Below are 24078 nucleotides of genomic sequence, written 5' to 3'. Positions count from 1 at the left end.
ACTCCTAAACCACTCAAGCTCAATTTGTGAGAGATGCATATACACTAACAATTTGGAATCCTTGCTGTCTCGTTCACAGAACAGTGACACTGAATAGGTTGTCAGTCCACATACTACACCTCCTGCACAAACCACACTCTCAACACATAAACCATCATATGCAGAGGTAATCACAAGAAATTTACCTAAACACCAGGGACCTCAGAAACACAAACATGCTACACCTAATACGGTACCTACAGCACTCAATACACATAAAACTACAAGCACAAATGTCTCAACAAACAAGTCCCTAAAGCAAAGCACATCTAAACCAAATTTTTTGGTCATTGGCGACTCTATAGTGAGACACACAGATGTCCCACTCACCATGCTGGACAAGGAGAAGGTTACGATCAGCTGTCTGTCGGATGCCAGGATCCACCAGATCACACATGCACTCGAGTCTCTCCACAACAAGTGCAGTTATGACTCCATCATAGTTCATGTTGGTGTGAATGACTTGAGACGTACCTCACTGGAATATATGAAAAGAGACATGACTGAGCTCTCTGAATGTGTGTCTCAGGCAGGTATGTCGCTAGCCTTGAGCAGCATACTACCTTCACCTAAGATGATACCACAATATATACAAAAAATGACTGACTTCAAGAATTGGCTTAGTTTCTGATGTCATTCTAAGGGGATCCAGTACCTGTCAGGCTGGGATGACATGGTAGACAGACCACTCTGCTTTGCTAGAGATGATCTTCATCTGTCACCTCTGGATTTCAATTACTGGCTAAGGCTTTTGCCTCTCCCTTAGCACATTTTTTAGACAATGTCACAACAACAAAATTCCCAACATAAAAACATCTTCAAAAGCAACCTCAAGGTTATGCTGCTAAATGCTAAGAGTCTAAACCTAAAACTGCACTCACTGGAAGCAGCCTTCACCTTAGAAGATGTTGACATCTGTGCAGTCACAGAGACTTGGTTTAAGGCCACAAAAAGCACCCCGGCCATACCGGGTTATAATGCCTTCCACACATTTGGACCACAAACTGAAAATGCGAGAACTAAAGGAGATGCTGTATCAATATTCAAAGATAAATACACCTCTAGATTGGTTAAACAAAACGATTCCTTTGAACTAATCCAGATCCAATTGACTGTAGGTAAGACCCCTCTCCAAGTTATTGCCAGTTATAAGACCCCCTCCATGAACCAGGATACTCACACTGCATACTTTGATCTACTTGAATCATTCAAGATACAACCAAGCACTCTGGTTTTGGGTGACTTTAACTACCCATCCACAGATTAGGTAAATTGTATGTGTGCTAACAAAGGTTCATGGACTTCATTGACTCTAATGCCCTGGACCAGTTGGATTCATTAAAGAGAGATCCTGCCTCTTGAATTTGGTGGACTTCTTTGAGACAGTCACCAAAGCCCTGGACAAAGGCAAATCCATGCATACGGTCTACCTGGACCTGGACCTGGCCAAGGCCTTTGCCATTATTCCCCACTCAGGCATCATTGATAAACACACCCAGCTGGAGATCAACCTGTATATTGTCAGGTGGGTTGCAAAGTAGCTCACCAATGGAATGCACACAGTCAAAATAGGTGACTCTACCTCCACCAGCAGACCTGTAACCAGTGGTGCTCCATAGGGATCTGTGCTGAAGTCCCTATTGTTTGGAATCTACTTCTCGGATGTACAGGCTAAAACAAAAGGCCTATGGCCGACAAGGTTTACTGATGATTGCAAACTGGGTGCAGTTATCGAATCCCCAAACAATGTCAATATCCTAAAAGAGGGATTTACACAGACAAACAACTGGTGCCAATGTCATGGGCTAAAACTCAATGCAAAAAAATGCAGTATCATCCCCTTTGGCAAAGGCGATGTCCCTGCAGATTACCACATTAATAACACCATCCTAATATGCAATCAGTGGAGAGAGATTTAGGCACACAGGTTGACAGCAACCTTTCCTTTGACCACTATGTCTCCACAGTGGTAAGGCTTTCTACATCGCCCACCTCAAATGTAAGGGCACTGCATCCAGAATGAAAGAGGTCATAACCCCCCCATCCTCCTCACTCATCAGGCCAACAGAGTACAATGCTACCTTTGGTATGTACCTTACCAGGCACCTGCAGCAACTGGAAAGACCTCAAGGGTTTCTGACAAAGAAAATTCAGGGTCTTCAGCATATGTCATACATTGACAAACTGAAATCCCTGTCACTATACTCTGTGTCTTACAAACTACTCAGAGGTGACCACGGCCTCATATAAAGCAAACTCAGATGCTTCTTTAATGGAAATGCTGCATATACGTAAATTGGGGTCTACAACGGTTGCTCATTGTGTTGACCAAAAACAAAAAGCAAACTGATAAATGTATGCAACACGGAGAGGAACAGAAAGAAAAAGCCGGCTCAGTAAAAGTTTTATTAGCGCTTTCGTCCACCAAATTTTAAATGAACTTCTTCAGATAAAATCAAAAAACAAAATGCACTGCGATTTAAAAAGTCCACCAAATGCCAATAATTGACGTCACTAAATACATCCATTTAAAGAAAAAGCAGCAATGAATTGTGCTAACAAAAATATATATGCTACATAACTTAATGAGCCCTAGGTAAAGATTAAAGTAACCCACTCAACCTCTGTAGATCTAATAATACTAATAATAATGTTAATAATAATAGTAATACTAATACTACATATTAAAACATTAAAATAAAAGCAGTTTTCATATGTGTTCACTTATGCACATGAATTAACAAAAATAAAAATATATGCAAATAAAGACTTATCTAACCAGGGCTCTGAGTTTAAGAATGCAGGCTAAAGAGCAACTTTCATAAAGACCTGGGTGCACAAATGCATTAGCTGAGAGTTGCCATAATAAATGTTCATTTTGTTGAATACATTTTCATCAATGAATTTTTGTCGAACACTCTCTTCATCAAAGTATTTATTCCTCAAACTGAAAGTGATCGAATAATATTCGTTGGCCAACAACCAGAAGATAACTTGGCTTGTTTGTTTTACTTTAGTACACTGTAGGATGTGCAATAGCAAGTAATGCCTAAACTCCACTCACCATCCAATAATAGGTGAAAGTAAGGTAATATTCATACTGATGGGGGCATGAATATTCACTATCTATTAGTATTTTACCCTTTTTCTCAGTGTAGTGCAATCTCGGAGTTGGTATATTTAATTTGCAGGGTGTGGGGGGCACAGTCCCCCATGGGGGGGTGCAAGGGGCCCACTGCAAAGGGATGTAAAAAAAAAGTAGCTGCTGTTTTTAACGTTTTGATTTGTAAGGCTACATTTACTTTTGCAAATACCGGATTGCAAGGTACTACACTATTACAAAAATAAAAAAAAAAAATGTTGCAATTAAAACTTTTAAACTTTTACTTTTAATTTTTATTCAAATGATTTTTTTTTTAAATACTGAGTTTTAGAGTTTTATATAATGGTTAGGTGTTGCATTTGTTTGCATGTTCCGGAGTTGTTAAGTGATATCACTAACATCTTGTAAAGGTGGCCAAATAAAGTAAGTAAATATTGTGTTCAACGATTATACTGTTCGCTAAACAGATAGTTCAAGGAAAAGGGTCTGATGAATATGTGTTTGTTAAAATGAGCATTCAGTTAAGTGATAAAGACCCTATTAAATCAAATGGTATAAGATGCACTCACTCTAGGGAACTCAACGTAGTATATGACATCGACAGGATTTGCTGGAGAGACAAATATGTCTCACAGAGGTTACCTCTCCTCTGGAACAAACTTCCAATTCGGATAAAGCAGAGCCCCTCACTGACCCTATTTAAGTGTAATTTGGATGACTGGATGGGAAACTGTAAAGTCACCCTGGGAGTGTCACCTGTGTACCTCTTGGACAGGGCAGTAGTTGTTGACTTAGTTCCGTTTATTACCTTGACATTTTTGGGGAGAGGGGTTGTGCTTGGCTAGGCTTGTAAGTAATACTTTATATATATATATATATATATATATATATATATATATATATATATATGCATACACACACACACACACACACACACACACACACACACATAGATAGATATACAACATATATTGTTTGATTCCCTTAACTACCACTTGCACTGTGAGTGTGTGTGTCTGAGCAAATTATCTAACACATTAACATCCATGTTTTTTATCACGCCTACATTAGTTGTGTGGGATAACTTGTCCCATTCAAGCCTACAGTGCTTAAATGGGAGGATATATGCATGCCTCCCAAATATGCAGCAAACTGTAGAAGATTTAAGATTTTTGCCTGGAAATGTTTACATAGATATTTTTATATCCCAAGTAGACTCCAGAGACTTTTTCCGCAGGCAGACAGCAAATGTTGGAGGTGTGAAGAGGAAGAAAGGTAATTGGTAACATATTTTCTGGGAGTGTAATGAGTTGGCGGAATTTAAGGATTCCATACAGGATGCACTGTCAGAGATGTTGGGTGGGCAGATTGGCTTGAAGAGGGAGATGACTTTTCTGAGCTATGATACAAAATCGGAATTGCCTAAACATGGTAAGGCCTTACTGTATCTAATAATGGTGCTGCCAAAAAAGCAATTACTAGAAAATGGAAATCAAAATCTAAAACCAATAATACTGGAAGTAATGAATATAATGACAGAGATAAAACAACTGGAATTGTGATCTCTAAAAAAGGGTAGAAGCAAATTACAAAGGAAAAAAATGGGAATTATGGGAACAGTACATACAAGGGAGGAATAAATATAAACCCCTATGTCACTAGATGGGTTGCAAACTGGCTCAAGGACAGAACCCACATGGTTAGAATTGCTGGAGCCATGTCAGACTCCAAACCAGTTACAAGTGGCATCCCACAAGGCTCAGTCCTGGGACCTCTCTTGTTCGGTATATATTTCTCGGAGGTACAGGCCAACATGGAAGGACTGTGGCTGACTAAGTTCGCAGATGACTGCAAACTGGGTGCCATAATCGACTCTCCAGCCGACACAAGCATCCTCCAAAAGGGCCTCATAGAAACAGACAACTGGTGCCAGAGCCATGGCCTCAAGCTAAACGCCAAAAAGTGTATAGTCATCCCCTTTGGTAAAACAAAGTGCCCACAAATTACCACATAGGTGGTAATCCATTAAGTACAGAAGAAGTAATTAGGGACCTGGGGACCCAAGTTGATAGCAATCTCTCATTTGACAACCACATGGCCAAAGTGGTTAGAAAAACATTTTATATAGCCCACCTAATCATGAAGGGATTCACATCTAGATCAGGGGAGGTCATCGTGCCTCTTTACTCATCCCTCATCAGGCCCATAATTGAGTACAATGCCCCTTTGGGATGTACCTTACCAGACACCTGCAGCAACTGGAAAGACCCCAAAAGTACCTCACCAAGAGGATCATAGGGCTCAAACAGATGCCATATGCTGCCCAGTTAAAGAAACTCCAGCTCTACTCAGTGGCATACCGCCTGCTCAGAGGCGATCTGTGCCTGACGTATAAAGCCATGTCCAACCCAGAATTAATGGACATGCTGCACCTCAGAAAATCCAAATCCCATCGAGCTACGTGCTCGAGAAACTTGAACCTCAGCACTGAAATAAATAGGACATGCTGGAGGGACAGATTCATAACCCAGAGGCTCCCTTCACTCTGGAATAAAATCCCAGTCCAGGTTAGGCAGAGTCCCTCATTGACTCTCTTCAAGAGGAATCTTGATGAGTGTATGGGAGATCATAGGTTTACCCTGGGTATCACTTCTGTGTCACTGTTAGACAGAGGCACAGTATACTAACCTCGAAAAAGGGCATAGCAAAATTAATTTAAAATGGGTGGCGAAAGCCAAACACACTCTGGCTAGGCTTATAAATGCCCTAGGGCAGATAGCCTAGTATGAACCTATGAACCTATGAGATTTAAAAGGTGGCAAAACTTAAATGAGCTACTTAATGTTTGAGTGAGAAAGATTGGGTAGATTATAAGTGATGTATAATGTGTGCAACTGGGAGTGTCAGTATGGTTTGTGATGTAAAATGCTAGCAACTAGGATTGTGTCAGTGTGGTTTGTTTTCATTTATATAAATATATGACTGCCTATGCAGTAAGTGAAGGTTTAATAAAGATGTTTCTTGTTTTAAAAAAGGCAGGCATTAAATAATTTATGTAATATTGCTTAGGTTATATGATATATTGGAATATATGTGAAGTATAATGTTTATGTTAATATAGTTTGATTACTTTTATATGAATGTAAATTTGCCTGTGTCACAAGTAATAATTCAATAAAGGTTTCTGGGGGGATAAGCTTACAGTGCTTAAAAGGCACATCACACATACAGCGTTTCTGTTCTGCCCTAACTTAATCATGGTATTAAATTAGTGGTACTCTGTGTTGTAAAACATGTTTAATGTGAGAAAAATACTTTAACAAAAAATACAAAAAAGATGCTTTTTTGTTCAGCTGAAAAGTCTTTATCACATTTAACTTTTATTTTTACTCTTAGCTCTGGGCAACTTTTCTCCAGTCTGCCAGCAATCAAGAATGTGACATCGAATTAACTTAATTAGCAGCCAAGCTACAGCGGTGGCATTGTTGCCTTACAGCAAGAGGTTCTCCTGTTCGATTCTCGGCTGGAGTGCCTTCTGTGTGGAGTCTGCATGTCCTCCCCGCAGTCGAGTGGCCTCCGAAAGACATGCGTGAATGGGTGTGCCTTCACTGAAGGTTGGCACCATAAAAATCTACTGCTAATCGTTAGCGGACCGGAGGTCTGTTGTGGTGACCCCCTAAATGGGAAAAGTCGATAAGACAAACAACAGCAGCCAGTACTCATGAGTTACCCCTGAAAAAAGAGCTCTTTGTTACTAATAAAACAGATATGAGTTAATGGCAATTACTTTGTTCATTATCTTTATGCTGACTTCCAAGACAGTGAATTCTTTATGCAGCCACTAATACAGAAAATTAGGAATTAAAAAATATATATATATAATTTTCACGGGTGTATTTATACAAAGAATTCTGAATCTTATCTTACCACTGATTTATATGTGAATTATTAAAAAAAAGCTTTAAATTTGTCTACAAAATAAAACTCTACAACATGTATGTATGTATTTAGATTCAGTTTCTAAACTGCATTTTCAGAAATGTTTAGCTTCCAGTAAACTGCTAAAAATTAATTTCTTGCAACAATGCAAAATAATATCAATAAAATAACTGCATCCCCAGTGAACTGTTTTCTTTTACAATCAAACAGAGATGACACAAATGTTTTGAAATCCCCAAATTCAAATCTAGTATTCTGAAAACTGCAAGGTTCAAAAAACACACATTGTTCAAATATTTAAAAAAAAAAACACACTCATATACTCAGTTTTGCAGAGTATTTCTTGCTAGACCCACTCCCTCCATAACCCCTAAACATAAAACAGATGCCCACATTTGGCATAATTCTAACCATAAACATAACCCTAAACATATTCTTTACACTAACCATAAACCTAACCCCCCCAAAAAAATCCTAATCTTAATGGAGGTTGTTTAGTCGTGTCTGGCTTTTCTCATCACCTCACAAGCTTTAGTATTCCAGGCATATCTGTCAACAACTGCTTCTTTAAATTTGAGATTAGACTCTTGCATTTACCGAGTGTGTGAGTGAAAGGTCATGTTTGTGTAAATGAGAGCTTTATTTTTCATATTTCATAAAAAAAAATGACATATTGGCCAGTCTACATTTCCTTCAGCTCATTTTCTGCATGAAGTTACTTGTGATTACTTGAACATATCTTCAGATTCTCTCCCACTGCTAAATTTCTGCATGAATTTGTGCATTTTGCTCACAGCTCTACATGAATATTGCATAAAATATGTTTATGAACTGCCACATTGCTCAGTTTTGCAAATTCATAACTGTTACTTCAGTAATGGTGTTTAGCCATCTTAGCCTCTGCCATCCCATCTTCTTTTGTCTTCAATCTTTCTCAGCATAAGTGATTTCTCTAATGAATCCTGTCTCCTCATTATATGACCAAAGGTATATTAGTTTTAGTTTTAACATCACATATTTCAGTGAATTATCTACGTTTATTTCCTTATTTGTATACCAATTTGATCTTTATGCAGTCCAAGAAACTCCCCAAAAGTTTATCCAACACCACAGTTCAAAAGCATCTATTGTCCAATGCATGGTCATACCCATAGTCCAACTTCAGCCATGTGCTATTGTGAAAATTACAGCTTTGACTGCATAGCCCTTTGATGACAGTGTAATTTCTTAGATTTTTAAAATCTTATCCAGATTTGAGAAAGCCTTCCTTCCAAGAAGTAAACATCTTTTAATTTCATAGCTGCAATCACTATCTTAATCTTAATTACAGTCCTAATTGTAGTTAAAATGCAAGCTCTGATCCAGTCAAAACCTCAACCCTAACTCTAGCATCACTGACTTCTACATGTACTATAGCACTGCCAAGGCACTTCAATGTAACGTGTACAAACGAACATTTCACTCAATCCAACATTAGAACATGTCACTTTTCCACAGATAGCCTTGACTAATCTGTTCTAGAACAAATGATGTGTAAAAGTAATATACTCCAAGCAGGTTTTAGTTTTAATAATAATAATAATAATAATAATAACAGTATGCACTGGAAGCTTATAACTGTATTACAGCTGATAAAACAAAATCATTTTGCATTCTTCACTATCAGCTATGTCAAAAACCCCATAAAATCATATTTACTTTATTACTGTATCTGCTACAAAGCCAACTGAAGCTAACTGATGGTACAGGGCAACTTTCGATCAAGTGAAAGAAACCATTAACTTAATATGTAAACTAAATATATGCACTTCTGGAGGAGCACATACATTACACACAGAGTATAACAATAAGATCTCCTTTCTGAAGTACACAAAGATGTTTTTGCCACACTTTGCTACCTTCCTGAAGGAAAGCGGGCCATTTAGCCTTCAGTAACAGTACACACAAGCAGCTGTACATTAGTCTATGGCAGGGATACATACACATTTTTCTTAGTATGAAGGGTATACAAGTGGCTTTGCATACTTGCCAAGGCTGTCCCGATTCATATTCCCCTCACTGGTTAGTGGTGCAGCTGTGTGCTATGGATCAGGCAGAGCTCCATGTAAGTACACCTGTCTCTGGGCAGGGCTGGCCTTACGCATAGGCTAACTAAGTTGCCACCTAGGGCAAGTGATGCTAAGGGCTCTGTTTCTACATTTATTTATTTTTTTTAGACCAATGAAATACAATGAAATAATGTGTCCCTGTTAAAACAAAACACGCCCATTGCATGACAGGCACCCCAGGGAGAAGTGCTCTACTTGACTTGACCACTCAAGTCAAGTTACGTAACGAATGTTGCAAGGTCACATAGGAGAGACCTCGGACAATGTTCAGATGTAGGCATGAAGCCCTGGTGCTCAGTATCTAGGATAAACTGTACATCTGAAGGAGGAATCTGACATAAAATGGGAAATAAGCTCACTAGCATTTACTACATAGCAGTGACTCTGCTCAGTAAAACAAGAGGGAGATTCACGGCGACCCAAACCGACAGCACACACATCGTGCTCACTTAGGTTGGCAAACAGAAAAAAGGTATTACCAGTTTGTGTGGACAGCTACAAATGAGGTACTGTTGGAGGCAGAACATTCCAAACTACAAGTATAATTAATGGACCAATGGCTCTCAAATGTGAGCATTCCCTTGGCTTTCTGCAGTAAGTAAACATACTCCTACAAACAAAATGCGGTGCTTGTAAGTCCACTGCAAATATCAGGTGTCTCCTTGAGTGCAGAGAAGAGCCTACATTATGAGTTGACTCTGAACCCCACTTCCTGTGGTATTGTCACAGTGATGCAGGTCACAGTCTCAGATGAGATGCTGATTTGTGTTTGCCTAATTAATATTTTAAAAATTCTTCTGTACCAGGCTATGTTTTCTGGATTAGCTTGAATAAAAGCAGTTTTTGCTTCTGCTGACAATAACTGGAAGGTTGCATTCAAATTCTTCATTGATATTTGTTCTGTGCCTTGCTGTTATGAAATGTTATTGTGTGAGTCATGAAGCTGTCGATGGCCCTATAGTGACTTTACATTTGTTTATTGTTGACTTGGACATTAGGACATAAACAGTCTCCCACATTGTTTTATGACAGCAAACAATGAGAACATTCAGGATGTAGTATTGTGCTTTTGTGAGGTTCAGTAGAGTAAGGAGTTCCACCAATATTGCTGGCTCGCCTATGAGGTTATTGTGAGGCAGTCACCTGCTCTCTTTTGTTAACAATACAGTTTAACTGCTATCCAGGTGTTACCATTTTGAATCATCAGCATTTTCCAGTTTGTCACATAGAAACGTTTTAAAGTATGGCACTGGCAGGTGAACAGGGTGGTGAACCAAACAGGAATTATAAGCAGTGTAAGTCATTTAGGGTTTTGCTGTTACCATTCTTCACTGGAGCTACTTTCACAAAGATGATTTAGAGTTGGGCACTTGGAGTAGCTGGTACCTATGAATTGTTGGGCATAATGTAGCCAACTGTTGCCTTTCAAATGACAGGAAGTGTCACATTAAGAAAGGAACAAAATACAGCAAAGGTAACACCTTGCAACAAATTTATTGCACAATATCTAAGTTTCTGAAGTGCAGACTATCTGGTTATAGGGTTTACCAAATTCTCTGATGCTATTGTACTTTGACTAGCTTTTTCTGATTTTGGTCACATCTACATACTTATTTTTTCTTCTTCTGTTGCTGTAGTTGCACGGATTTGAAGCATCTGTACTCATCTGAAAGACTTGAATGAGTGATCTTTGCAAACTACACCAGAAAGTCAGATATACCTGGCTCCAACATGCAGACACATTTTTTCCATACTGGTTGTATGCCCCTTACATGGTTTCTACTCTCAAATTATTCAGGGCAGTACTGACATTTGTAACTTAACACATGTTTATATTCAGGGCAGTACTGACATTTGTACCTTAACACATGTTTATATTCAGGGCAGTACTGACATTTGTACCTTAACACATTTATATTCAGGGCAGCACAACTTTAACTTCAATACTGAAAAAGTAAAGCTGGGCACTACTTTTGGTGAAAGGAGATATAATAAAAGAATTATCAGTATTAAAAAAACACAGTATTCTGCAGTTTAAAATAGTATTGCATAATGTCCTCTTGATAGTAGTACTGCTTTGGTTTAGCTTCTGTAGTGCACTGTCGCAGTGAGGACAAGATGCACATAAGCATCACCAGCACCAGCAGACTGCAATGCATATACGTGCTCTATTTTTATGTACTTCCACGCTTTCTTAAAGGTTAGAAACTTGAAAAAAAAATGTGTTGCTGGAGCTGATGTAGAATAAAAAAACTAGCTGTCTGTTTTTTTTTTTTTTATTACTATTATTCTGGCATCAACCCGCGGTGGTGGTGCTGCGGTAGCATTGTCGCCTCACAGTAAGACGCTGTCTGGTTCGATTCTCAGCTACAGCGTCTTCTGCGTGGATGCATGCGTGAATGGGCGTACCTTCGTTGAAGGTTTTGCGTCAGGCCTGGCAAGCCGATACGAAAAAATCAATTGCCAATCATTAGCGGACCGGAGTTCTGCTGTGGCGACCCCTAACTGGGAAAAGCTGAAAGACACAAACAAACTATTATTCTGGCATCGCAGGACTAAAGTGCTTAGTGTGAACCAACTTGGAATACTTTCATGTGTGGCAACTGTTTGTTTGGAACAAAGATGAAGTGCCTTACATGACCATCCTCTTATCATAATCTGACATAAGAAATGTACACAGATGTAATTATCGCTGCTTGGTAGGGGCATTGTCTGGATGAAAGCAACTGACTATCTTGTCCTTTGCTCAGTTTAAACAGTCATCTATCAAAAATATAAAAAAAATAAGGGATAAAACACATCACAGAACACTCAGACCTTCAGAGATTGGAGGCTAGTGGCCCACCTACCAAGGATGTATAAATGGAATTTGACAGAGTCTTAGTAGTGGCTTAAGCTGTGATACCCACCTAGTCTAAAACCAGCCCTGTTCAGAGGTGTAAACATAAAGTCACTGTAGCTTACTTGGGGAGCTTATTGCAAATGTTGCTGTAATTACTTTATTCACTTTCCTCACAATCAAACATCAGATGTATATACCGGTGGCTATTTTTTGAGGGAGGGTAAAGAAGCATTCTATTTATATATGCCTGACAGCAAATATGTTCGATTTGGTTTATTTTTCATTTTCTTGAAGGCTGATATCAGAAGAGTACACAGAAAGGTGGCTGATTTTTGGGGGTTACCATCTCCAGAACTGAATGCCCCAGGAAGAACACCAGCCTGAGAGAAACTGAGAAAACACACATCCAGGAAACAAACAAGCAAGAAATCATCTGGGGGAAGGTGGCAGGGATAGAATATTGCAACATATAGAAGTGAAGGAAAGCTACGGTTATGGTAAGATTTTACACAACTGTTCTATGTCCTTCTAGTCATATGTTGCTGTATTCATAACATGAGGGAGAGTACAAAAGCTCACGCAGATGAAACAGTGAGAGGAGGGGCAGCAGCACTCTCTACAAACCCCTGAAGAATAGCCCTGGCAAAACCAGCTCTAGCTCTAGAAATACCATCCAGCTTGTAATGTTTTGTGAAGGTATGGACAGAAGACCAAATGTCTGCTTCTAAGATAGAAGTATCCAGACTCTTGAAAAAAGCACCTGAAGAAGACACAGCTCTAGTGGAATGAGCCTTGACTGGAGAAGCAAGGCATTTTCCATGAGCCACATAACAAAAGGAAATAGAGCTTAAAGATCCAGGAGACTGTCTGCTTGGAAATAGGTTTGCCCAGAGCCCTGGGATGGTAGGAAACAAAGAGACAGTCAGATTTCCTAAAGAACTTGTTTTTATCCAAATAAAACCTGAGTTGTCTACGCACATCCAAGGTGTGTAAGATCCTCTCACTGGAAGACTGTGAAAGAAGGTGGGCAGGTTAATGAACTGATTAAGTGACAACACATTCACCACCTTAGGTATGAAGCTGGGATTACTCCGTAGGGAAACCCTATCCTTCTGAAAAACAGTAAAAGGAGAAGAAGCCATAAGGGTCTGAAGTTTTGAAACCCTTCTGGCTGAAGTGATAAAAAGCACTGTCTTCCAAGTACAATTATGAATGGAAGATTAAATTGCTGGTTCAAAGGAAGGTAATGTAAGTTTTTCCAAAACAAAGTTTAAATCCCAAGTAGGAGGAACTGGTTTCCTTGGTGGTCTGATATGAAGGACATCTTTCAAGAAAAGTTTCACTTCCAACCTAGAAACCAAAGGAGGGGTCATATATAGACAGGCATAAATGGCTGAGAGATGAGGTTTTACATAAAAGTATGATAACCCAGTCTTCAATAGTTCACACAGATAAGACAAAACCACTGGAATATCTGCAGACAATGGTTGTAGATTTTTGGAAAGACACCAGACGGAAAACCTCTACCATCTGGAAAAGTAGGATTTCCTTGGATCGGGTTTCCTGGCTTCCTACTTGTAGCATGTCCTCAGAAAATTTGTGTCTGAAAGGGATCAAAACCATATCACCCACAGTGTCATCTAAAGGGTTGACATTTGTGGATGTATTAGAGATCCCTTGTCCTGTGTGAGTAGATCCACCCTGTGAGGTAACTTCAGATGATTGTCCTTGGCTAAATGCAGAAGGGAGAACCAATGCTGTCTTGGTCAGAAGGGAGTCAACAACAAGATATTTGGTTGGTCCTGTTGAATTTTCAGCAGAACTTTCTGAAGAAGGAAGAAGGGGGGGGGTGCATATAAAAACATCCCCTTCCAAGAGGAAGAGAGGATGTCCGTCTTCCATGCCTGAGGATTGGGAACTCTGCTCCAAAACTTTGGAAGTTGTCTGTTCATAGGGGAGACAAATAAATCTACTTGAGGAGTACCTGACAGGTAGATAATGTCCAGAAACGGATCCCTATGCAATATCCATTTGTGGGACTGAGTCATGGACCTGCTCAATGTGTCTGCCACAACATTCTGACTGGAAGGAATGTTAGCTGCTTGAAAAGTCAGCTGAAACTGAGTTGCCAACTCCCAAACCTTGAGAGCCAACCTGCAGAGGTTGAAAGGTTAGCAGGGCAAAAATTAGAGCTCTCATCTCTTCTATATTTATATATTCCTTCATTTGGGAAGGAGCCCACATATCCTGAACTTTCCAAGAGGCAAAGGTTGCCCCATCCCATGTCTGAGGCTTCCATGAACAACTCCTGAGACATAAGGGGAGGTTGTAGGGAAAGTCCTGAATTAAAGGAAACCTGTTGAATCAACCACTCTAATTCTTTTTTTCAAGCAGGGAAGGAGTAGAACCACAAAATCTAGTGGATGAGCGTGTTGCATCCAGACTGACCTGAGATACCAGGAGTTTCCTCATGTGAAGTTTGGCTAGAGGTAACATGGGAATAGTGGATGCCATGAGGCCCAGCAGATGGAGGAACTCCATAGCAGTCAGGGACTGGAGTGGAATGACAGCTTCAAAGTAAGTGGTCAGAGACAAGACCTTCTGAGGAGATAAGGAAGCCAGCATCTTTTCTGTTTGAATTCTGCATCCTAGGAAGACATAGTTTTGTGAAGAAATGAGAGTGGAGTTTTGGAAACTGATAGTGAATCCTAGTCTTTCCAGAAGAGATACTGTGAATTGAAGGTTCTGAAGAAACAGGTCTGGACAATGAGCCTGCAAGAGAAGGTTGTCCTTGTAAGGAAAAATCTGAATAACCCTGAGTCTGCTATCGGCAATGACAGGAGCTAAGCATTTTGCAAAGACCCTTGGTGCCCTAGATAGACCATAGGGCAAAGCAGAAAATTGAAAATGTGAGGAAGCAGTAATAAAGCACAGAAATTTCCTGCAAAGATGAATAGGAGTGTGAAGATAGGCATCCTTGATGTCTAGTGACACCATGAACGCTTGTGGAAAAATGACAGGAAGCAAAGTGTTTAAGGAAAGCATGCAAAAGGGGGGTACCTTTAAGGAGGTGTTTAAATGGGACAGATCTGGAATGGGCCTCCAAGGACCATCCTTTCTGGGGACTAGAATGGGTCTCCAAGGATCATCCTTGGGGACTAGGAACATTCTTGTGTAGAAACCCTTTCTTGTTTGGAAAGGTGGAACCTCCTGAATGGTACCCTGAGAGAGCAAGATGTGAATCACCTGAAGAAAGAACATCAACTGATCTTTTGGAGGTTGTAGAATACTCCTGAAAGTAGGAGGAGTCTTCCATATCATAAAGTATCTTCTGATGATAATGGAAAGGACCCAGGAGTATTGGGTGATCTGTTTCAAGCAGGGAGGGACATGGATAGACATAAAGATAGGAGGGGTCTGACTGCAAATAGGTTGGCAGTCACAGACAACCTGACTTGCTTGGAAAAGGTTGTTTCTGAGCAGCAGGAGTTGTAAAAGTAGATTTGACACAATAAGAGTTTCTGGCACCTCTTTTACTCTTAGAAGAAGGAGGCCTGGAAAGCTCCCTTACAAAAGGGTTTTTTTGAAGGATAGTTCCTTTAAAATCTTGTAACTGGTGACACAAAAATATGTTTAAGGTCCTGGAGTTCCTTGCCTTTTTCTTGCAAGGACTTACAACGTTATGCGACTGCAGACCCAAACAAAGCCCTGGAATCTAGAGGAGCATCGATAACTTTGATGTCATCTGGCAGTAGCAGGAGTCTCAGCCAAGAGTATCTCCGAAGGACAGAGCCATATGCAGCATCTCTGGCAGATGTTTCCATTGCATTATAGCTGCATTTAATAGAAAGATGTGTCACTTGGACAGAAGAACTTAAAATGGAAGTAAGCTGGGATTTACTGTTAGTTTGAAAGCTCAGAAAGGAGCTTAGTGGCTTGAGAAAGGAGGGCTAAGGAATATTTAGCCATATGGTTCTGGTAATTAATTGCCCCAAATGCCAGAGTGACTGAAGTATATAGTTTTTTCCCCAACCTCTCCATAACTTTGCTCTCCTTTTCCGAGGGTAGAAGGAAGGTAGAAGGTAATAGCTTAGAGGGCTTATATGCAGCCACTGAGACTTTAGCTAGGTCTGCAGGAGGGCACTTAAACAAAAAAATTGCAATCCTCTGGAACTTTATAGAACTAGTCTGGCCTTTTAGGGGCAGGATGTTGTGAATCTGGACAGTTAGTTATCGAACTAGTCTGGCCTTTTAGGGGCAGGATGTTGTGAATCTGAACAGTTAGTAGCCGAGGAGGAAGCATCCAAGAAAGCTGGAAGCACTGGAGGTACTGCAGATGGGGATGGGGAATCCATGTGTAACAGATCATAATATCTTTTTTGTATGTCTGAAACCTGACAGCAGTCCCAATTGAAAAATTCTCTCATCTTCACAATGGTCTCTCCAAAGGTAATATCTTCCCATGAATAGTCAGTTCTATTTGATTCCTCCTCTGGGGAAGCATATCCCAGTGGAGAAGACATCTGGGCAGAGTATACCAAAGAATCATTCCCAGAAGAATCATCTTCATCAGAGGAATTCTCAATTCTAATCATTTTTTGGAAAGAAACTGGAGAAAGGGAAGAAGAAGGAAAAGAAACTCCTGTGGACTGCCTAAGGGCCACAAAGGCATTAAATAGTCCTTGTGAAAAGGATTGCCAATCAGTGGATTGTTCTTGAGGAGAAGGAGAAGAATGCTTAGTTTTCTGCTTCTTCTTCAATACAGCATCCATATGGTAGAAGGACGAAGGACCTGATGTTGGTCTGCACTCAACAATACTGCTAGGGACAAACTCATGATCAAGAACTTGAGTAATGCCTTGAGGGCCTCCAGAAACGATGAGCCTGGGTTCCCTCTTACAAATGGATGTCTGCATATTCCCCCAGGACATGTTAGCAGTGTCTTTTGCAGCCTCCCCAGAGGTACCTGTGGAAGAATCACCAGCTATCTCTGAATAGGTCTCCAGGCCAACATCTGCCTCAGGAGAAACATCTGGAATTGGAGGAGCAGCAGAAACTTCAGGCCTAGATTTCTTGGCCTTCTTCGGAACAGGCTCCCTTGAAGGACCTGACGCACTTTCCATAGTGCTGCATGATAAACACTTAAGATTCTGGTTCCCTACATACAGATTAAGAAAACCAAGATGACTACACAGGATCTTTGGGACAAAGGCCTTGCAAATAGCACAGGAGGTATGTTCATGGTTAGGGCGTAGGCAAAAGAGACACAGATCGTGGGAATCGTTATGTGGAATTTGACTTCTACACTGACACTTGACCTACCTAGATGACATGTAACCTCAGCAAACAACAGTAGTACAAAAAACAGTAAGAAAAAAAACCAACAGGGCAATTATCTCAATTGGAATCCACAACTTTGTTGACGAGCAAACGACCGGAGAAGACATTCAGACTGGCAGCAAAAAAGTTCTGAGGATGGTATGTGCAAACGTCTGCTATACTCCCGATGTCATTGTGCAACATTGCACATATCTCATAGTAACTTTAGACTTTTGTATAGTGGCCAGACGTTTGGGCCAGCCAGTGGCGGACTCCCTAATGTTATGAATACTGCAACATATGACTAGAAGGACATCTACAGCTCACAGGCTTAAACCTCTGTGTCATACTGCCAGGCATACTATACTTAGTACACTCAGTAGCATAGCTGGGGGGTGAAGGGGGCAAAACCCCCCACTGCAAAGTGTTGGAGGGTGCAATTGGGCAGTCCGAATCACTCTTTAATGCATGCCAGCTTTTAAAAGCAAATATTGCATTTGCAGTTAACCTCAACACTGTAGCATTCCTTGTGTGGTCTAAACTGTAGCAATAGCTTGCTACATTTTAGCAAGAACTTTGCTACAGTTTAAAAGTAAAACAAAAAAATCCATATTTTTCTTTTGTTTTTTAGGAAAACTAGAATGCTGCAGTGCTCCATGTCTGTGCGTGGTCTAAACTGTCTGTAGCAACTGAAGGAGGGTCGGCGGAACCGAAGTTGGACCTGATTGGATCCTGCATTTCAGGAGCCCCCAGGTACCTGATCTCAAAGGGCTGGGGCAGGAGAGAGGGGGCATGTACCTGGCCACCTGTTTCGTGTGCCAGTGCAAGGAGTGGAACTTCTTTTTGTTGTTTTATTTTGTTTTTTCCTCTTCCATTGAAGAGCTGGGCAGGAGGGGGGAGCATGTATCTGGCCACTCCTGGATGGTGTGTCAGTTGCAGAAGTAGAGCTTTTGTTTTTTTTTTTTTGCTCTTCCATTGAAAACTGAGGCATGCATCTGGCAGTTGGCCACCTGGTTGGTGCGTGATTAAAAGGATCAGATTTTTTTCCTTCTATTGAACAGCTGCAGTAGGAGGGAGGGAAATGTATCTGGCTACCTGGCTAAGTGCACAATGGGGCAAAAGCATGGCAGTTTGCAAGTGGAAGTTGAGGGAATAAAATGCATGCCTACAAGCTGAGGCTCAATGGTGGCTCATAGGTTTAACCCTCTATATTGAACTGTCAGATATTAACATCATAAAATCAATTGGATAGTGGATTTGTGCAAATATCAGAATAACTCTTTGCAATGTCACTTAAAAACTTACAATCTAAAACACATAAAAAATTAATGGAAAATAGAAACAGTTACATTATTAGACTGAAATGTTTTTTGGAGAGCAACTGATATAAAAATGTTCTTAAAATGTCAACATTAAAAGATTCTTATACTTCAAAGCAGTGATGGCAGTGTCTCATAATTGCTAACCTGCTATAGAAAGGTAAAAGTCTTTCAGTTCATTAATCTCATGTGGCCCTTCACAAGCAGCCAAACACTCCTCATATACTTTGTAGTATTCTGGTAATGCCAGTTCCATTTCAATTGTGCTGGAACGGAAATCGCCACTGTTGTATAACTTCACAGATTTAAGGAACAGCTTCTAAAATTAAAAGAAATGCAATGAAATGAAAAGATGCTCAGTTCTGCATCTATCTATCTTGCTGGAAATCATAAAGTCAGTTCTGTCCATCCTTGAACAAAGAGTCAAACTTGACAAAGACTAACCTCATATGGCCGTTCCTCCAGGTCAATGAGATATTCATCCACGTCAAATAATGTTTTATAATAATTTAAGTTTTTCTTCATCATCTCATCATCAGGGTTCTTCTGTAAGTAAGTGTGAGCTGCTGAGACTGCCTTCTCTAGCTTCTTAGACTAAAAATGAAACATCCATCATAAAAGATCAGTAAGTAGAACAGACAAGAACTGATCCATCACACAATATCAGGGTAGTTTTCATATGCACAAATCCATTGTATAATATCAGGATGTTATTTATATGCTACACATCATTATGCATGATTAGGGTGTTGTTTACACCATACTAGAGGTCAATTACACAGGACTGGTGGACGGTTCAGACAAAGCATGAGCCATACCAAAATTGGTTCGAATAAGAGGTAGATCCAACAAAAAGGAACACTGGGCGGTGCCAAAATTGCATGGTTTTATCACAAAGCATCAGGGATGGGTGGTTTATAATGAAACAGATCACAAACAATCTATGGGTGGTGCTGACATTGCATGGTTTTATCACAAAGCATCAGGGAGGGGTGGTCTATGATGAAACAGATCACAAACAATCTATGGGTAGTGCAGACACAGTTGTATCACAAAGGAACAGAGAGTGGTTCAAACACATGACAGATTAATCCCAAAGGATCAGTGAGTGCTACAGACACTGAGCTGATGGATCACACAGGATAAGTGGAAGGTACAGACATGGGATGCATCACAAAATGTCACTGGGAGTTCAGAATGAAACAGATCCATCACAAAGGATCAGCTGAAGATGCAGGCATGGAAACAATATATCATACAATATAAGTGGGAGATACAGGTGAGAAAAGTGGGAGGTGAAGCAAGGAACAGCTATATCACACAGGATAAGTGAGAGGTGCTGGCACTGAACAGATGCATCACACAGAATAAGTTTGGAGTTCAAGAATAGGATGTATCACACAGGATGAGTAGGAGGGGCAGATATGGGTACTACCCAGTCTCAGTGAGAGGTACAGACATGACATACATTTATCACATTGGATCAGTGAAAGGTGTGGGTGTGGGGCAAATGTATTATTTCTTGTTTGCTTGTATGTATTTGTTAACCAGGTTACAGCAGTGCACTGATGCATGGCATATTTTTAAACTCATCGCTGGAGGACTGTTTAGTTAAGTGCCATGCTCAAAAAAATCACACAATAGGCAAATGGAGGCCAATGAAAGAAAGCACTGGATTACAAGATGATGCTCATTTTGTGCTCACAACTTTAATCAACTACATGACCACCAGGTTAATCCTCGGTGCCAACCTCCAGATTTAATCACATAACATTGATGGTAGGTGCAGACATATCCACTGCACAGCATGAAGGCACTGCAGATATGGGACAGACCCATCAAAAAGTATCAGCATGTGGTTAGCTGGCCCAGTGGTGGTGTTGCACAGTGTCAGTGGCCCATGTTCAGAAAGAACTATAGCTCCCAAAGAGTCAACTGAGAAGAAAAATAAGTGGAGCAAAGTTAGCTGTCCTCCCTCGGGGAAGATGTGGTACTGGTTCTGCTCTCATCTTTGCTGAAGACCAAGGGTCCAGCCAACATACAACTACAAACAAAGATGTAAACTTAACAACTACCAGAGGTAAATCTGCACTATAAATATGCATGCAGAAGCGTGCACGAATAGATTACAGTTACTGCAAAAAAGCAACTCAGCATCCAAAGTATGACAAAACCGTTTTTTGTCACACATTACTTCTCCAAAGAAGGCTTGCAAAGGAGCATTGGTAATGGAATAATGGAAGTATATGCTGAGGAAACCATGACCAAAGGTCAGCAGTGGCTAGAGGGAGCAAAAGGTCAGTGTGATATTCAGATACCAAACAGATTACACAACATCAGTGGCTGGTTATAACATGGAAGTGATTCATCCTATAGTACTTAATTATGTTAGGTTAAATCCCATTGGAAAGAGGACAAATTATTTGGTAAGGACTTAGAGACACCTGCAAAACACCCAAGATGAAAAAGCAATATAAAGAAAAGATAGTAGGCACACTTACATCAGCAGGGATATTATATGTATTATTCTGTACACCACATTCCAAATTCAGAAATTCCTATATGTAATTTCAACTGATAACACCATACTTACATTGAAAGAGCTATTGTTTTACCACAGAGTCAAACAAGGGCATTACAACAGCAGTAACCAGAGGTTTGCAGCTGTGACTGAAAATGTGACTACACTAAGGTTAAACAGTATATATAGAGGAGCATGGCCTAAAATAAGGACTTATTATCCAAGGTTTGACGGCTAGTAAGTGGAAATAAGACTTATTGAGGCATCAGCTGCAAATGACCACCTAAACTATGTCACGCAGAAAGCACTATAACACTAAAAATCTGTCACGGTCATTTTGTATCCAAAAGGGTAGATGATACGTATATTATTTTAAGGTTCCTGACACTGTCTCATCTTGGCACCACACCAAGTTAATGTGTAGTTTAGACATGACATAAAATCTTCATAAATCAGAGACTGGCATACACTGTCTTATGGCTAAGACCAAAGGCCGATATACGTAGAACTCTGCCTTTATTTTATTTTATTTCATTTTCCTTAATGACAAATCCTGCTAACTCATCTAAAGCTAAAAAAAAATAAAAATAAAGAATAAATAATGTATGGAAAACAGACCACTAACACTGAAAAGGAGCTATAGTGTTTTGCTTATACATATGGGTTTAAAGTTATGTGCCACCATTTTTATAGGTTCCCTATTAAATCAACGAAAGTTTAGCTTGTTAAATTGCTAAACATCGACAGCTAAACTCCAAAATGGCAAAACCGCGAACGCCCACCTAAGCAAATTTTTTCTCAAAAAATTTGCTTGACTGTTAGCAAGAATTTGCCCTTTTCCCCAATGTAGAGTGATCTCGGAGTTAGTATATTTAGGGGGGGGGTGAAGCCCCCCACTTAATTTGGGTTTAAAAGTTTTTGTGGTGTCTGTCAGCCATGCAAATTTTTTCCCCTGGGTAAAAATTTGCTTAGGTGGTCATTCGCAGTTTTGCCATTTCGGAGTTTAGCTGTCAATGTTTTGCATTTCGACTAGCTAAACTTTCATCGATATAATAGGGAAGTGTTTTTATATACATCTTGGCATTTGATGAATCAATGCTGCAAAGTATTTTCCAGCTTGCCCTTCCTTACTTTTTTGGGTTGTTTTTTTAATAAAAAGCTTTGTAAACTTTTTATTAAACCATGGCCTAAAACATTTTTTTTTCAGTTTTGATGTTACCATAGGGTAATGTGAGCAACGTTCATAAACTTTAATGGGGCACCTTAGAGCATATGCAGTGGTGCACCCATTAAAGTCTATGGATGCAAAAGACACTTTGCCTACATTACTGAGGTTAAACTTCCTTCTTTTTGCCCAATGAAGTCAGTACAAAGAAAGCACAAATTTTACAATTAATTTTAAATATGCAGGTGATGACCAAAAGGTTTCCTGATGGAGAAAAGTGCTGTTCGGGAGTTTATGAACTGCATGCTGTAGTGCAAAAGTAGGTTTCAAAACATCAACAAATCACTTTCAAGTCTTATATTACATTTAGGAGGCTACAAATGTAATATGTTCTGTGCATTTTATGAAGATTTGGGAGAAACTTTTAGAGGAACTCTTAGCCAACTTGTGCTAAAAATAAAATAAAAAAGGAGAAATATCATGCTTGCCCACTTACAGAAGACACTACAACAGACGTGATGTGATTCATTTTGTTGCACTATCACATAGTCAAGGGACCTGCCTGCTGAGAGAGATGGAGCTTTAAAGGTAAGTACGATCATGACTAACAGGAAGAATGGTCTTAGTCCATAATGGACATGAGATTTTTTTGTTTGACTAACAGGGTGGTGGATATATAAAATTCCCTTCCAGAGGAATTGGTTGAGAATTAAGACATCTGAGAATTTATATAGTCATCAACACTCAAACAACAAGCTTGGCCTCAAGGTCTCCTGTGTTGGCAATACTGTAACTTTATAAATAACATATTAGCTTGACTAACCTAGTTGACAGGTTCAGAAAAAAAAGCAGCAATATAGACAAAATGAATGAAATAACTGCAAACAATACAATTTCCATAAAAAAAAGCCCATGTTCTTTGGCACAGATGAAAGATATGAATAATGCCTTGGCGAGGCATATTGTTGACTTTCCTGACCATGGGTTTAAATTTTCAATTCTGCAACAAAGTCATCTGGACCCCAGAGGTGGCCCTTGGCAGTTAAATTTAGAAGTTGATGAAATTATGTGGCAGATTCGAACTGAAGCCCATATATATCTTGGTCTGAATGAATATATATCTATTAAAAGCTTGTTAAAACGTTTAGCTTTAAATAGATGATTAAAATATTCCTGCATGGGCTTACTTATTTATTTCCATCTTACAGTTTTATATTTATGAGCAGCATACTGCTTACTTTTTTGAGCTTACACTGGCAAGATGCTATAGGTACCAAGGTTTTTATTTTTCTAGATTGCTTCCTGCTAGATTGTTACTTTTGAGACTGCCCCTGATATGCATTTTTATATGTGTCTTTTTGTTTGCATATATGCATATTTACATATGTTTTAGATTTATTTTTTAACAAAGTAATCTTAATGTAACATATTATATTTATACATATTTATTACATATATACCTCTTTACAGAAATATAGATATATTAAGTAACACACATATTCCTATTTTTCACTATTTTCATATGGGTCCTCTTGTCTGTATATACATATATTTATATATATTTTTAGATCCATTTTTATGAAGTAATCTGAATTTAACATATTATATTTATACATATTTATTATTTATTATATATATATTCCTTTACAGAAATACAGACATATTAAATATTATACATATCCATTTTTAATTAACTAAATAATAGTATTGTTTGTAAACATAC

The 24078-nt window shown here is 39.4% G+C and overlaps 1 protein-coding gene across 1 annotated transcript in view; it reads right to left on the bottom strand.

Moving 5' to 3' along the window:
• P3H4 (prolyl 3-hydroxylase family member 4 (inactive)) overlaps positions 1 to 24078 on the bottom strand; it is a 187450-nt gene that overhangs the window by 150134 nt on the left and 13238 nt on the right. The window contains exons 2-3 of the mRNA XM_044054798.1: positions 19114 to 19263; positions 18817 to 18988 (exon numbers count right to left, since the gene is read on the bottom strand). Coding sequence (XP_043910733.1) covers positions 18817 to 18988; positions 19114 to 19263 — 322 coding nt within the window. The remainder of the gene's footprint in view (positions 1 to 18816; positions 18989 to 19113; positions 19264 to 24078) is intronic.

The sequence above is a fragment of the Protopterus annectens genome, chromosome 13.part0 (assembly GCF_019279795.1).
Source record: "Protopterus annectens isolate FY-2018-M chromosome 13.part0, PAN1.0, whole genome shotgun sequence".
Taxonomy (NCBI): domain Eukaryota; kingdom Metazoa; phylum Chordata; order Ceratodontiformes; family Protopteridae; genus Protopterus; species Protopterus annectens.
This window is presented reverse-complemented; position numbering and strand designations above follow the sequence as displayed.